General features: G+C 32.7%; 1 protein-coding gene across 3 annotated transcripts in view; it reads left to right on the top strand.

Moving 5' to 3' along the window:
• LOC126838274 (putative uncharacterized protein DDB_G0267716) overlaps positions 1-15,595 on the top strand; it is a 67,860-nt gene that overhangs the window by 46,409 nt on the left and 5,856 nt on the right. For all 3 annotated transcript variants that reach the window (XM_050572576.1, XM_050572577.1, XM_050572575.1), the window contains 2 exons: positions 5,439-5,517; positions 9,177-9,194. In XM_050572576.1, the coding sequence (XP_050428533.1) occupies positions 5,439-5,517; positions 9,177-9,194 (97 nt within the window). The remainder of the gene's footprint in view (positions 1-5,438; positions 5,518-9,176; positions 9,195-15,595) is intronic.

Raw genomic sequence — 15,595 nt, 5'->3', positions numbered from 1 at the left:
CGCATGTTTTCCACACCGATTACATTGGATGGCCACTACTAAAATATTTTACACATTGTAGCCCATGAGCACATGTGCATTTGTATGTTTTCGGCATAACCCTGAAAATAGCTGGTCCGTTTACGCAATGAAGTGTACACGCTTCCGGTCGCACTATCTATCTGTGTAACGGTGTCTCATATGAACATCCTGTAATGTACCCTTGATTTAAGTTTCAGACAAAAGGTGTAAACCAGTTGAGGACAGAATCGACCGAATATCTTAGGTCAGACTTCGTTTGATTGAAAATAAGTTAAAAAAAACTATTTGTTTAAAGTGTCAGCTTGCTTAAAAATGTTAAGGTACATAATTCGAATTGGTCCCTACAAAATAATTGTTAGGATACAGAGTAGATATGGTCTAAATTCTGAAACTGTAATCTATAAACCTATCTATCATACAAAGTTATCAACACGAATTATTGAAATGTATTTACAAATATCGAACGAAATGGTTAACTTTTCAATTTATGATATATGTGACTATTTAAGTCTCAGGAAATCATTAAAATATGAATCATCCATAGTTAATACTTACGAGCTGTTTAATTGATGTAGATTATAACATTATATATAATGTACTATCTGTTACATCATGGACTAAACGATATTAACTATTCATTAGTCAAAACAGTATTTTTTTTCATATATTTAAATTCTAGACTACTTTAAACTCGATTGCGCATGATTATTATTAGTTTTTGTTTTATTAGGAAATCCAAGAAGGACTACAACTCTCTCTAATTTTAATTATGAGACACGTCTCACTCAATGAATTTGTACAGTAACTAGGTAAAAATAAATTAGTATACGTCATTGTGTCAAATAAAGGACGTAATTTAAATTTAAGATGGACTAGAGCGTTTAATATTGACAATTAGATTATTATTAATTATTACAATAACTACCGTTTATGGTTTTAAAATAACTCTAACATTATTATAGTACTTTAGCAACATAGAGTACACTGTACAATCAACAATATACAACCGCAGTTTTTGATAAAGATAAAGTAAAAGTCAAAACCCTGATTTTCACCATTTTACATTCTAAATAGATCTGTCAATTATGTGCTGCAAGTTGTTTTAGACTCCTACTAGATAACAATTTGGTACTGTGGGTCGCTTCTCGTTAATGGAGATGTATTGCGGTGTCGTGGTAGAATTGAAGGCTAAACGCGGCATACCGATCAGATTCTCGACAAAAACGAACTTCGGTATTGTTTTAAAGGGTATTTTTTTTTCTCGGCAAAAAAAAATAAGTAAAGCTAAATAATACCGGGAAATAAGTACGGGCGAAAAAGAATGGATATAAGGAGACCCACAGATGCTAGTGTTTATCTGTCGGTGACAAGTAAACGATTCAACCACAGCAAAGAATATTGTCGGTTTATTTATCACGAACGGCGGATGAGACTCAAGTTATGACACTTTATTCATTAATGGTTTTGCCGTTTCCGAAGCCGAAGTCGGCTTACGACTTTGAATAATGTTGACGGTAAAGGGCGAGTACATGTATATAATATACAGTAGGTAGTCCAGAGACCGCCGAACTGCGCTTACCCTCTACGACCCGCAAGACTTAAACACTTATATATCATTTCCCACCCTTTCAGCGAGTCAGTCGAAGAAAACTTTAGCGTTTGATCGACGCGTCTAACCGAAAACTTTAAACCCAATTGCTTCTCGTCGTATACAAGCTATTTTTTCATCGCCCCGCCTCCGTGTGTCATTCAGGTTATTATATATTCACGGATAAACCCATTACCGTTTAATATTGAATAAACTGTTGTTGTATATCATATTGTAGCATATAGATCAGCGTTCAAAACAAATTTAATATTTTACACACAAAACTGTAGATGCATAAACAATGTATGATTGGACCCGAAAACATTTTTTTAGGGCGCTAAGTTTATGCAAAATAATTACATGGGTGTACTCGAAGGTAAATACTTCGTTACAGCTTTGCAATGTAATATAATATTATAATTATGACTTTTTCTGTTGTATAATTAATTTACCGCCAATGGTTAACCCATGTTATAATTCTATCTGTAAAATATTGACAGTACCATACCTAATAAATAGTTTAGGACCCATACACAGCAGTATCTATGTATAAAATATATGCTTATACGATGATGGGGGGATAAGCAAAACACAGCTCTGAGAAAGAATGTACTACAGTTAAGAGCGTGTCTTTATAATATCAAATTCTACAGTATATTAATCGGTTCTAAGTATCCGCGAGGAGGTTATATTTAATATTCGTAGTAGCTGTAAGGGTTTTGCGAAAATTATATAATCTGTACAATATATTAATATAGAATAGTAAATATGCACGTATAAAATAAATGCAAAAACCATTCCGCTTATAACCGTTCAAACATGTAATATAATAATGTTTATTAGCCAGTGTAATATCGAAACGAAGCGCTTAAAATATTTCAAATTTTCCATCCGATCCCCAATAAGCTTCTTGCTTGGGTTTTTGTAGTTATTGTACATATTGTACATTATCATCTCGTCTCTTTGTTTTCGAGAGTTGTTGGTTATTTTTTATTTTATCCGATCTCAAAAGTGTCAGAAAAATAATTATTGTGGTCATTATTTGTGTGTATACATTTTGTATCCATCATCCATAGTGTATACATAAATATAAACGGTAATAGGGAGATTATGCAATGTGAATGCTGTTGTTGACATTTGTTGTCATAAATACTCAGTTAATTCGTCGAATGCATTTTTTTAGTGCGAAATGGACATGTGACACTTGCTATATCTCTGTTGTTGCTAATCATATTCATGAACTATAGTTGCAACAATAATTATAAAATTACAATCTTAACTCGTTTGTTAAATTTACCTTTACTCAAGACACTAAAATTATATTCTGTACACATACAATTATCTTTAGTTGTGGTTTCAAAAGTGTATCTAATTCAGTTAATTTTAATTTGAACAGCGCTAATGTTAAAACAGGAATTATGTGAACGTCAAAAAATTATCTCATATACTTTTGTTCGAGTCTATAATATGATAATCAAATCTGAGATCTCACAACACATGAATTTAGGTGTAACAGAGTAATATAATTTTAGATATTTTATCCGTGTACTCAATTACGTAAATGATACGTACTTTTTATTCTTTTTTTAACTGAACAAAATAACAGAGCGAAACAAACATAGTAAATCTAGTTCCCAGATGTATTCTCGAGTGGTATCTGGTAGTGACGTCTCATTTGATTCCTCCTGGTGAAATCGTTAAAAAACAAAACGCCAATCAAGAAGACGGTAGAACGAAACGCAGAAAAAAAATTTCCCTGTTGTTTTTTATACACCCACACTTCTTATATTTTTCTGTTTGCGGAAAAGTCTTAAAACGAGAGCAACGAGACGTCGCGTCGGTGAAATATAAATAATAAACTATAGACTGGTGTGCATCAAAAGGTCAAATGGCCGGTGGACATGTTTATTGAAACCTAATGTTGTGGACTTAATCCGATCGGTATAGGAAAAAAATTATCGGTCGCGAAACTAGGTTTTATTATAAGCCACCGTATCATATTGTGGTTGACATTCGCAATAAGCAGAGTCATAAATCAAACGCACGTAGGAGCGTTACAGTGTTCCAAAATTGGTATAGGTACCGCCGTAGGTTTTTATATTATACGAGAAAAGAAAAAATAATAAGAAATATTAGCGATAACAATTATAGTTCTTACCTAATATAGCAGGTATAGTGGCAAAAGATTGTAAGCTCTTTCAGTAAAATAAATCAAGTAGTGAGAAGTTTTAACACTATTGCATTTTATTTTTTTCATTTCACTGTGCTTTTTGTTTATTTGTACAGAATATCAGTTATTGTGCTGCCAAACAATTTGTAAAGACGTCTCTACAGAAACATTATAGAATAGGTTACTTAACTTTAATTTGACTTTATTCAGTGATATAATAAATATTTTGAGTTTTTATAATAGGACTATTTTTGCTTAATTGGTCTACGGCAAATTGCAATGTTATAAGAATCCATACTATTTAGTATTTCATTGAGCATATAAAGACATTTTTTTTATTCATCGTGTCTCATGTCACATGATGTTTAAGAGATATAATAATATGATTCCTTTCGTTGTTGCCGAAACGAGGTGTCCTTTAAATGGGGTTACTCGTTTATAACGCCTTTGCTTTCACAAGTCCGTTAATATATATATAATAATCCCGGCCGGATGATTCATTAGAATATAAATTTCATGTTAAAATATTCATTTTAATTAAAGGACAACAAAAAATAATAATATTATGCCTACTTCCGAGTTAGCATTTTTATGTTTAATGCGCTTTGATGTTGAAGGGAGGAGTGGCAGGCAAAAGAGATTTGTGACGTTCGCGTGCGCTCGTGTGTGTTTAACAGGATTTTTTTAACGGTGACTACACGAAATCAAAAACACCAGCGATTGTTACAAAGAATATATACTCAGTCGCGCTACACAATAATATAGCATACCTTTAAACATTTATCAGACGTGAAATAGCGTGCGTCGGCGTCTTAATTTGGCTTTTTTTTTTTTTAATGAAGGCTTATCATAAAATACAAAATAAAACACAACGTGAATATCCTTTGACTTTTGATAATACCTTTGCTGGTTGGTACTTATACGAAAGAAAAGGAAATAGACAGCTATGTCTTTTCTTTTTTTTATTCCATTTCAAAACTACTATACAAAAACGCGTAAAACGCTGCCGGCAAAATTATTTTTTATTATATCATTTATGTTAATAAAGTTTATACGGTTTTCTTTTTTTACTCTTCGTTGTCACAGGTCCAATCAGTCAATAAAGTCAATAATAATAATGCCATTTACTACGTCATTGCGCGTACTTCAAAACTCTCGGCTTACAGTCAAGCTAATTCATCTGACGATATTTTCTTCTTCTTTTTTTTGGAGAGAAAAAATAATCGGCTTATAAAATATTGTTGAAAATAATATTATAATTTATACCGAACAAATTATCATAATTATATTTCAGGACTTATTGAATTTTTCGTGCACAACTATTTAGGCTCCAACGCAAATTAATACTTTGTTATTAAATGTCAAATCGCTTTCTTACATTTTTTTATACATCAAATATTATGACGTAATATATATATATATATATATATATATATTGTATACATTTGTTTTTTTAATATATATTATACACCACCGTTTTGTAGGCATTTGTAACATGCACTTTTTGATTTAGTTACTTATTTTGATTTTTTTTGTCATGTTTTTATTTTTTTTTAATTTAAACTTGTAAGTTTTTCTTTTTGACTTTTGTACGGTACTGTGTTTTGCGGAGACAGACTTAAACGAATTTTTGTGTCTGTTTCACGTTTTGTTTTTCAGACGTTAACCTAGTGGCCGAACCGAAAGCACATCAAACCGGTAGGAAAAGGCAAAACTTGTCAAAAACCGGAAACGACTGGTAAGTAATTTGTTTTTTGTACCGCATTTTACCACCATCCACATCGCAATTGGTGTGTTGATTTTCAGTTTCATCAGTCATCTCGCTCACTGTGAGATACAACTCGTGCCTCCCACACCCCACCTCTCCTCGTCCGCAGACGTATTATTGACAACATTATAGTGTTGTGAGTTTGCCTAACCCAATCATGTCGGTCTTATAAATTTCCTCTATTTCCTTTTTCTACCGTCAAAGAAAGCGATCCGCCCAGTTCCAATAACAAAAGTTAGCCAATTTTTCTACCATATTTTATTAGTTATATCTCTACGGTCCTCGACGGAGTTACTCTAGACGTATAATAGCTTATCGACCTACCTTTATACATGCCCCGTCATGCTTCTTCTACCCTCCAAACCCCCCACCGGACAACAACGCAATAAACTTGGCGAAATATTATATACAGGATATCCTATATCAAATCGTGGGATTCTCGTCCTCCGGGACACCGGCGAATCCGTGATCCACATTATAAATCCGGAACCAATCCTCGAGATTTACCTTATAGCCAATATAATAGCAACAATAATAATAATAATAATTATTATTTATGTTATTGTAATAACAATAACAATAATTAGTGTTATTAAAATAATTACAAACAAATTTAATATACTATATAATATTAAATGTAATCAATAATAGTTTTATTAATTCAGCGTTGGCTTTTTTATACCTACATTAAAAGTTCTTTTTATTTATATACTCGTCCACAGTTATTTTAAAATTTATTATAATTTTCTCAATAATTCTAGTAGAAACTAGAACGTTAAAATCAATGATTATGTTACGATTCTTGGAAGTAGTTTAGTGTTTACAAAGCTGAATTCATGTTCACTTTGATCCCAATGAATGTTAATAATTATTCGACAACATGCTACACATATGATTACTCAGGTACCTATTCACGTATAGTAAATGATTCGAAGAAAGTTTTAACTATATATAACTTATATGTAACCATACTTTCATTCCAATCAGACATGTTCAATGCAGATTTCAAACCAAATTTCTGATAAAATCGGTGTGGTCATATTTCAGTTTTTTACGATACGTTTTTAAATTAGCATTAGAGGAGGAAAAAAAACCGTCTTTCTACCGTCGGGTGTGTATTATAATTTCGCGGTCAGATAACTCTCGACGAGAACCCCTTTTTCTCTTATTTGGTGGCGCGGGTTGATGACATTCCGTATTCAATTTCAGATAAAAATCCGCAGGAAAAAAGGGGCGGTGGGGTTTCGTTACACAGGGTAATTACTAAATACGACCATTGTGTGTGCCGGGTTTTTAACAAATCTGAATTATTCCATAGGTAAATAATGTAGCAAAGATAAAACCGACCTCCAAAATGAAACAAAAAAAAACTAGACGTTTTTTTGGCGGCCAACTGTGATTTCCCACGAGACCACGTGCCCGGGGATTTTTAATTCATTCGTCGTTCTTTTTTGTTTTGTTATAAAAAATTAAAAAAATTTGCCCGTAGTAGATTATATAGTAGTATTTACATTCAGAATACAAGAGAAATATTTCTTTTATTAGTACTAATAATACACTCTTATTATTGATTCAAAAACAATGGTCAACTCTATAGCTATACATAATTAAGCGGTTTTTTAGGAATACTTTGATAATTGTTGAAATTTCAATGTGCTAAGTTAATAAAACCACAGTGAACTTGGGCCTTTATTATTAGTATCTGCGCTGCCTTTGAACTTTGTATATATTGTAACAAAAAATAGTTAATACACACTCCAAAATTGCTTAAAACCAAATTAATATGTTAAACAAATCAAAATATTTTTATTTATTCTAGAGTTCCGCCTACAGATTTCAGGTTACCTAATATGTCGTTATTAACCAAAATCGTTATCGCTTTCTTATTATTCATCATTAATATTATATTGTTTGACAAGTTTAAAACCATTCGATTAGTTATACCAACTATATCAATATTAACTTCCCAAAATTGTATCTAATTAAGGGATCGTTCGGCTGTAATACTTTTTAAACCTATCCTAATTTTTAAAAATGTATCATTATTAGGACACGTTATTTATTTGTTTTTTTTTTTAATGACGATTATAACAAAGCTCGAAGCGTTATAATGGGATTTTATTTTTAACGTATACATTTTTACCTTTGATTTTATTTTATCAGTTTTAACGTATATAATATATAAATTCGCTTCTCCTCGGGGCGTTATAAAAAAATAGCATGAGAAACTCAAGAAAACTGATCAGAAAAAAATTGTCAATTATAATATAATAGGCTAAAGTGTTTTTATTTTTTTGTTGTATAAAAACGAAAAAAATTATCTTTTAATATGGTAAACGATACTCGTTAGTTTCTATTACGTCCCTTACCTCCTTGGAACGCAATGTTTACATGCCGCTAGGTTGGTGAGCTGGCGTTCATTAAAGCCGAACAATATTATTTTACTGCCTTATCTGCTTTAAGCAGGTCTAATATTTTGTTGACTTACCAACCACCACCGTAGGTACCACCGGGTGCTTGTAACAAGTATCCGTGTGACCAAATGTCTTACCGAGGGTCGACAGAGGTACACAGGTGGTTAAACTTAGTACCTACCTATTAGAACACACATTTTCCTCCCCTTTCGGCGTCTTTCACTATCTACTTGCTTTTCGCTACATTATAATCTCCGAGTGTTAGGGAGTACCCTTTTTGCCGGCTTGCCTCGGTATACGGATAATTAATGTAAATATCTGCTCCCTTTCTGCATTCCCTTATTATTGTATAAATAAGTCGCTTCTTAATAAAACATACGTCGCTTTGTTTGATCATGTCTTGCAAAGTACGTTCATCAACCTTGTATACCATTTCACGACAGTCATTCATAAACATGTGTGTGTGTGTGTATGTCAAGAAAAATGATCAGAGACTTTAATACCATAAAGATTATCTGAATTTGTTCAATTATATCAATTAAATTGCATGCTTCAATATGTAAAAATAAAAATAATAATAAGATAATAATTTGAGTAAAACTATATGGACCATTCACGGACTTCTAAATGCTGTTTTATGAAACACAAAGTGTTTAATAATTTTTAAAATACTTACACTACTTAAGCGTTTCCCATACAGGAAAAACGTATTAATGTTTACAAAAATTTGTCAACAAATCTGTCGATATATTATTTAAAATATTTTTAAATCATTATTTTCTACAATATTGTTAAACAAAATGTTGTGTAGGGAAAAATTTTTATTTATTCTATAACAATACCGTTATTTTGTTGAAATTAAATCATTGCGTAATGCAGTGGTTGCCTTATAATTATTATGTAGTAAAATACTATTGCTCAACGTATTATGTAATATTATATGCTACGATAACTACTATAATTCGTTCTTCAATAATAATTGGTTTTCCAAAATCTCCTATAAGTAATGGAAAGTACTCAAGGACAACAATAATTAATAACAAAATTAAATATTTTCTACAAATTCCATTGGTTTATTTTATTTCTGGTTCTTTGATTAACTTTATAGTAATATTGTATTAGAATGCTTGTGTTTTTCTAAAATATTTTTAATGAAGAGTATAATATTCTGTGACAGTGTATTTTATTAATATTATTTGTTTTTTTATTTTACAGGGAATACTATTACAACAGGTATGTATTACAAAAACTGTACAGTTTAACTTAATAGCATAATCGTTAAAAACAAAATCGATTACACTCTGATGCGAGAGCAACCCGGGAAGAAAAAATTGGAGTTAAACGAAAGCGAGACCCTGATTTTTTTTAAGCTAAGAATAATTTAAATATAGCGTCGTCGTAATTGTCGGTCCCGTACCTGCTCGTTTAAAATGTTCACGAATCACAAGATAACTTTTTATCTTACTACTAAATTTAATAAAATATCTCATTCCGTAAAACTTATATTTTCTTGAACCAGAGTTAAACCGATTTTTAACAAAATATGTTTTTCAGTTTGAAATCGTAATTTAATAGTTAACTCTCTCGTGCTGCTGTTAGAACATCATTTTTTTAATTAATGATTTTCTCAAATCGGTGACATTTTGCTGAAAGTGTTAAATTAAAAAATGTTGAAATCGCCATATACATTATAAGTGGCTACAAGTATAAACTGTAGTAAGGTATTTTAATAAATTCAAACTATTGGTTTTGTAAAATGCAAACTATACAACATATATGTTTTTCAGCTAAGCGAATTATATATTAGGTACACAATATAAAGATTAAAGACATCATGTAAAAATATTTTTTACAATTTACTTTTATGATTTTAGGTTAGGTCATAATTTTGAGTTTTTATTTTTCATGTAAGATTTATAAGACTGGATTCGTTTTATGCTGTATCATTAAAAAAAATATAGGTATAAAATATAAGTATAATGCATTTTTATAACTGATCAAATATTTTAATGATGTCGTCATCACTCTTATTATAATTTATCATTTGAATTTTTTTCCCCGAGCAGGTGTAGGAGGTCCAATGGCTTGTCTAAAAACATGTGTTCATGATGGATTGTCCGTATAACAGCGTGGAAAGCTTCCTTATACTTGCCCAATGTATAGACGTAATCCTCGATTTCGGAAATCTCATCTTGAGCTATTGTTATGAGTTTTTCTATTTTTTTATTTGTGTCTATTTTGAATGATTTTATTACGTTGTGGAACTGTAATTCATTGACTCTCATTGGATCAGAACACAACCGTAACAGCCACGGAATCCATTTCCCTGGCGCGAGGTGCAAATATTTTTTTTCTGGAAATTTAATTATCAGTGAAATTTCAGCGTGAAACTTTTCCAAGTATTTTTGCACTCTATCCGGAAACAAATTTAAGCAGATTAATTCGTAAAAACAGCTGACTATTGCTTCGCCCAGATGACCGATTTTTTGTTCGTAGTTGCCGGTTCTCGTGTTCACGTCGTCGACTTTATCGTCGCCAGGATAGAATATCTTGTCTATCACGTGTAAGTATGTTGTGGCACACATAAACACGGGATGCAATGTGGCGGCCAATACTTGCTGCTGGTAAGATCGTACGTAATCTGGTTCGTAAGTCGATTTCACGAGCTCGTATATGTCAGACATTTTCGCATAATTCCCATTGTCTTGTTTCCAGTTTGTAGTCACGTCCCATAAGAGGTATAACTTATCACGGTCGGCGTTATTGTTTGTAAAGAAATCCGGCGGCACGTTCGCTACTTCTATCGTTGTATAATCGTCAGTCATTAATCGACAAAACAACATATTCACCGGATGAAAGTCCAAATATGTGTTTCTTCTCAACGTATCCCTAAAATGTGTATCCAATTTACATTTGTTGTATTTTATTTTACTGAAAATAAAATTTGTCTTGACTTTAAGATCGCCTTCAACTAATCCAGACAATAATTCATTCGTTTTTTCCAACGCCAGACTGGTTTCGATTTTATTTAAATGACCGTTAGACTTGCTGTCAATAAATCGCTCTAACCCTTGCATTATTTTTGTTCCGGAATTCATAAAACCTTCTAGAATGTGTGTAACGCCGTGGACATTATTTAAATACAAATTTACCATTAACAAGTCTTTCGGATAAATGTATTTTTCCAAATATCTTAGCTCGTCGAGCATAGCCATTATTATTGTATCGTGCGATTGGACGACAAGGCAAAACTCTAGAAATTTTTCGTTTCTCATTTTTTCATCTTCCTGTTTTGTCTCAAACGCATTCGAAAAATAATTAGCATTTAGGTTAAAAAAACTTAACACATACTTTGAGTAATAACAATGTAACTTTGTAATATGCTTAATCGGTTCGGATTGTACACAAAAAACGGCCAACGACAACAAAACACAAATTGTATTTAGTACAAACATAGCAAAAACACTGTAAGACTGTTACGATAAAAAAATTATACTAAAATTTATATTTTTTTGTTCTCGTTTAAATTACACACAAACAAGCATCTGGTTTTAAAAAAACATCCGCTTACTTTATTGTACATAACACAATGGTGTTTTATATGTTATTTACAATATGTTTTTTATTTGTACATAATAAATAAATATACCGAGTGATTCTTCTAACGCCTTTTTTTTGTTTATGCTATAATACAATATTAGAACATTTTTATCTCTAAGTATTTTTTAGAGATTTATCAACTTTTGAAACTCAAATAGTAACGTATATATTTTAATAACTTTTTAATTTAAGAATTATTTTCTGAAAATGTTGACAAGCCGATAACAAGTTTTTAATAAATAGTTTTAAAGTTTAAAAATCTATGACGGGTGGAAGGACGCGCATTATTCTACCTCCCGTCCTTAAATTTAAATTTAAATAACTTAAAAAATAGTTTTTCAAAATTGGTTATCGACCGGTCAGTAAAATATTCGCAATTTAAATATTTATATTAACACTTTCTAAGTTGATAAAACTCTAGAAAATATTAAAAAATATAAAAATATTTAAAAAAGAAAAATTCCCAACTGCAATTATTTTAAGAGTAAACTAGTGTTGGGTATTAAAAGAATTACCCGGTACAGTGTTAAAATCATAAGAAACATGTATTCCTTAAAATGTAGGACATAATATGTTTTACTATTTTTTTTTTAATTTCAATAGACTTAAAATATAAGTTATTGTCAGTTGCAAAAAAGTTATATAAATAAATACAAATTGTATTTTACTTTATACAGCTAGTTTACTAAAAGAAACAAAAACTGAAAATAAAATAAAAACTGCTCTTTAGTGCTATAGCCTATCTAGCTGTATAATTAAAGTCGCGTCAAAGAGAGGTAATACAAATCTTTATAACCCAAGTAAAATATTATTTATTTTCGCATAAAACGAAAGCAATTTTATATCATCGTAGTTAACATTGATAGTAAATTGTTTTTTTTTTTTTGCAAAACTATTTTTCTTCGTTAACATTACAATTTATATTATATATATCTTCTTACTTTAGGTTCCGGTTACATATTGTTTACATACTATTATTGCATCCGCTACCAAATCTTCTGTTTTTCTATGTTTGATTGGTGCGTCAGGTCTTTTCGAAGGTCGAGCGGTAGGTAATATGTATATTCGGAAATTTCATAAAATATCAAATCCGAAATAAAAATACAAAGAAAGTAGAAAAATCATCAATAAGCGGTAAAGTCTATGTCGTGTGACATTTGGGTGTCGGCTTCGGTAGTGAGCTGGTTTAATAATGCAAACGTTCCTGGTGGGTAAGAGCGCACGTGAAGTACAGCAACTGTCAGTAAGAGTCGTCCAAGAAACGCGTTTGAATATTTATAAGTTTCGCTTTCGTTCGAATTTCGATGATGGATGATGGTGAACGCATAAATGTTTATGTTTGACGGTCTCGAGGTGAACACTGTAAAACGATTTAACTGCGTACATCAACTTTATCCATTTCCCCTCGCCTAACCAGTTGCTTTTAATTGATTTCGTCGTCGCTTTGCTGTCACCTCGGTAGTGTTTAAACGGCGAACGGCCGATGGGTAAGAGACCAATACGGTCGTTAAGTACCACACGTGGAAGTTGGCAAATAATACCTACGACGATGTGGATGCGGTGCGAAAACGGGAAAACATTGAATTTTCATTGGGGGAAGAAACGGGGTCCGCGGTTAGGAGCACCGGAGGCAAAGGACGAGTTACACCATCGCTTTTGAGGGCGAAAAACTGCGAGGAAATAAGGAAAATATATAATAATAAAAAAAAAATCTATTATTCAAAACAGACAACTCGAAAAACGCTTTTGCACCGACCGCATCCGACGCTGACGAGACATTATTTAAAATTAATTGAATTCAAAACGTTCGCCTTTTGTACATAGCCACCTTAATGGATATCGTCAGTCGATATGCACCCGCCAGCGTGGGCGAAGGGTGTCGATTTTACGAGTGTTTCTCGAAGATATACAAGGCCACAAAAGTAATGCTAAACGAATGCTAAAATTCAGATGCTAATGTCGGGGTTAAACGGCAGGAGATGCGACGGCGTAAAAAATAAAATTTAGATAATCTACGTTTAAACAAGCACGCGCCGTTTTCGCAATGGTCTTTTTCCTCGGCATTTTAATATTAAATTAAACAATAGAAAACCCATAAAGAAATGTTGAAAAGAGTACAAATGTTTGAAAATTCGATTATTTGTCTTCGCAAATTGGCTACTCATAAAGGCGGATGTACAAAAAGTTCTATTAGCTGACAATGAGTGTATAACCCATATTAATTATTTATATCAGTATACAACTGGTGTTGATTATCCCGTAATATGATACTTTTGTTTAACCCTAAGTCTAACTATAAAAATTTTAAAAATAATTTTACCTAAACTTACTGACCCGACCTAACTATTTAATTTTTGGCCATTTGATCCAATGTACTTTTAATTAATCATCATCGTTATGTAGCTCAACCGGCTTTCAATGCTCAACGCTGTCATGAGATGGTTTTCTCTGATTAAACCGTATATTTTGTTTACAACTATTCGAATAAACCCTCTCGTTATAAAAAAAACCTATTTTAACTTTTCAACACATTTTTGACTAACACATTTTTTATCTCGATTAGTTTATATGAACTTTTACGAGTTACGTCTTCTCATAAAATATGGTTTTGTCAATATTTCCGAGAACAATAATTAATGCTAATTAAAGTCATCGCAAAACTGCTTGAAAATAACAACTACTGAAACATGTCATAACACATCGGTTTCAAAAAGTTCCCAACAATATGGATGACTGTATAGCGAAGGGAAAGTTGAAATTGTATTGCTTATCGATACATTTTTGGGTTCAATAGGTCAACAATGTATTTTGCAAAGCATGCGGAATGGATTCGTCCGACATTTTTCATAAATAGTTAATATAATATGACTTGATTATTTTTGAGAAGTATAGTATTCAGTGAGTTAAAAAAATACATTAACTTAAAATGTTTGATTTACGCGCCAAGCAGATTCGTGTAACTAAATGTACGGTTACCATTTATCACATGTGTGATATGATAGTCGCAATTGGAGGGAGGACTTTAGCGCACCCCCATAATCGTTTACTTTTTATTCATTGAGTTTAATAATCTTTTTAGTATTTGGCGACAAAAAAAACCCGATTCCGAATCTGTCCGTGTGCTGAAACTGAAGTGGGATTTTTTTTATTAATTCAACCACCGCTTTCGGGGCAAACACGGTAAATATGACTACGATCGGAATATTATTGGTTGATCGAAACGCGCTGGGGGGGGGTTTTTTGGGGGGGGGGAGGGCGTAAAGCGAAATGGGCTCCTAGACACAACGTGTGTACATTTAGGCCGGCGAGAGTCGTGCGGACGATAAAACTTTATGCGCGCTTTGGACTCGATATGACAATAGTACGGCGCGGCGGTGACTGCATGTCATGGCTGGAGGGAGTGGGCGAAATCCGGTGCCGTCGCCGCTATTATGTTGCATTAGTGACGGACTGACGAGCCAGATAAACGACGGTGTGGAGTTCGTTAGGCCTCGTGCGGCGGTTACGTGGACCGTGTTCGAAATCGGTTTTGCCGCGTTCAAAACTTGCATTTGCCACACACACATACGCGCCTCGGCACGGGCACCGGGGAAGGGTTGCTTTTGTAATTGTTAGCTACCGCAGAAGACGGATAATTATTATTATCCAGAAGAAGAACACGGGTTCGAAGTAAATATAAAAGACACGAAAGTCTAGCGCTAATTGCCCGACCGTGCGGCCGTTAAGCCTCGGCGTTACCGTGATTAGCGCAGGGACGGCCAAGACGATAACGCTTATCGGATAAAACTATACGACGCTTATTCGTTTTGTCAGGAAAATAAAGCATAATAGGATTGTCCGACACCTCGAGACGGAAATTATTAATCAAGGATCCCCCGGGGACGGCCACACTAGAGTGCGCCGCCGATCTCTACATATTATATAATATTGTGCTTTCTCAAAGAATTAGTGCAATGAGCGTTTATAGCCGGACGAGCATTATAATTGCAAAGACAACTCGATGGAGTACCGTAGCCTATGCCGGCGGTGTATTC

This window comes from Adelges cooleyi, unplaced genomic scaffold (assembly GCF_023614345.1).
Source record: "Adelges cooleyi isolate 19-005CV unplaced genomic scaffold, UGA_ACOO_1.1 ACOO_flye_CR_arks_rails_tigmint_CR_PRNA_30, whole genome shotgun sequence".
NCBI classification, from domain to species: domain Eukaryota; kingdom Metazoa; phylum Arthropoda; class Insecta; order Hemiptera; family Adelgidae; genus Adelges; species Adelges cooleyi.
This window is presented reverse-complemented; position numbering and strand designations above follow the sequence as displayed.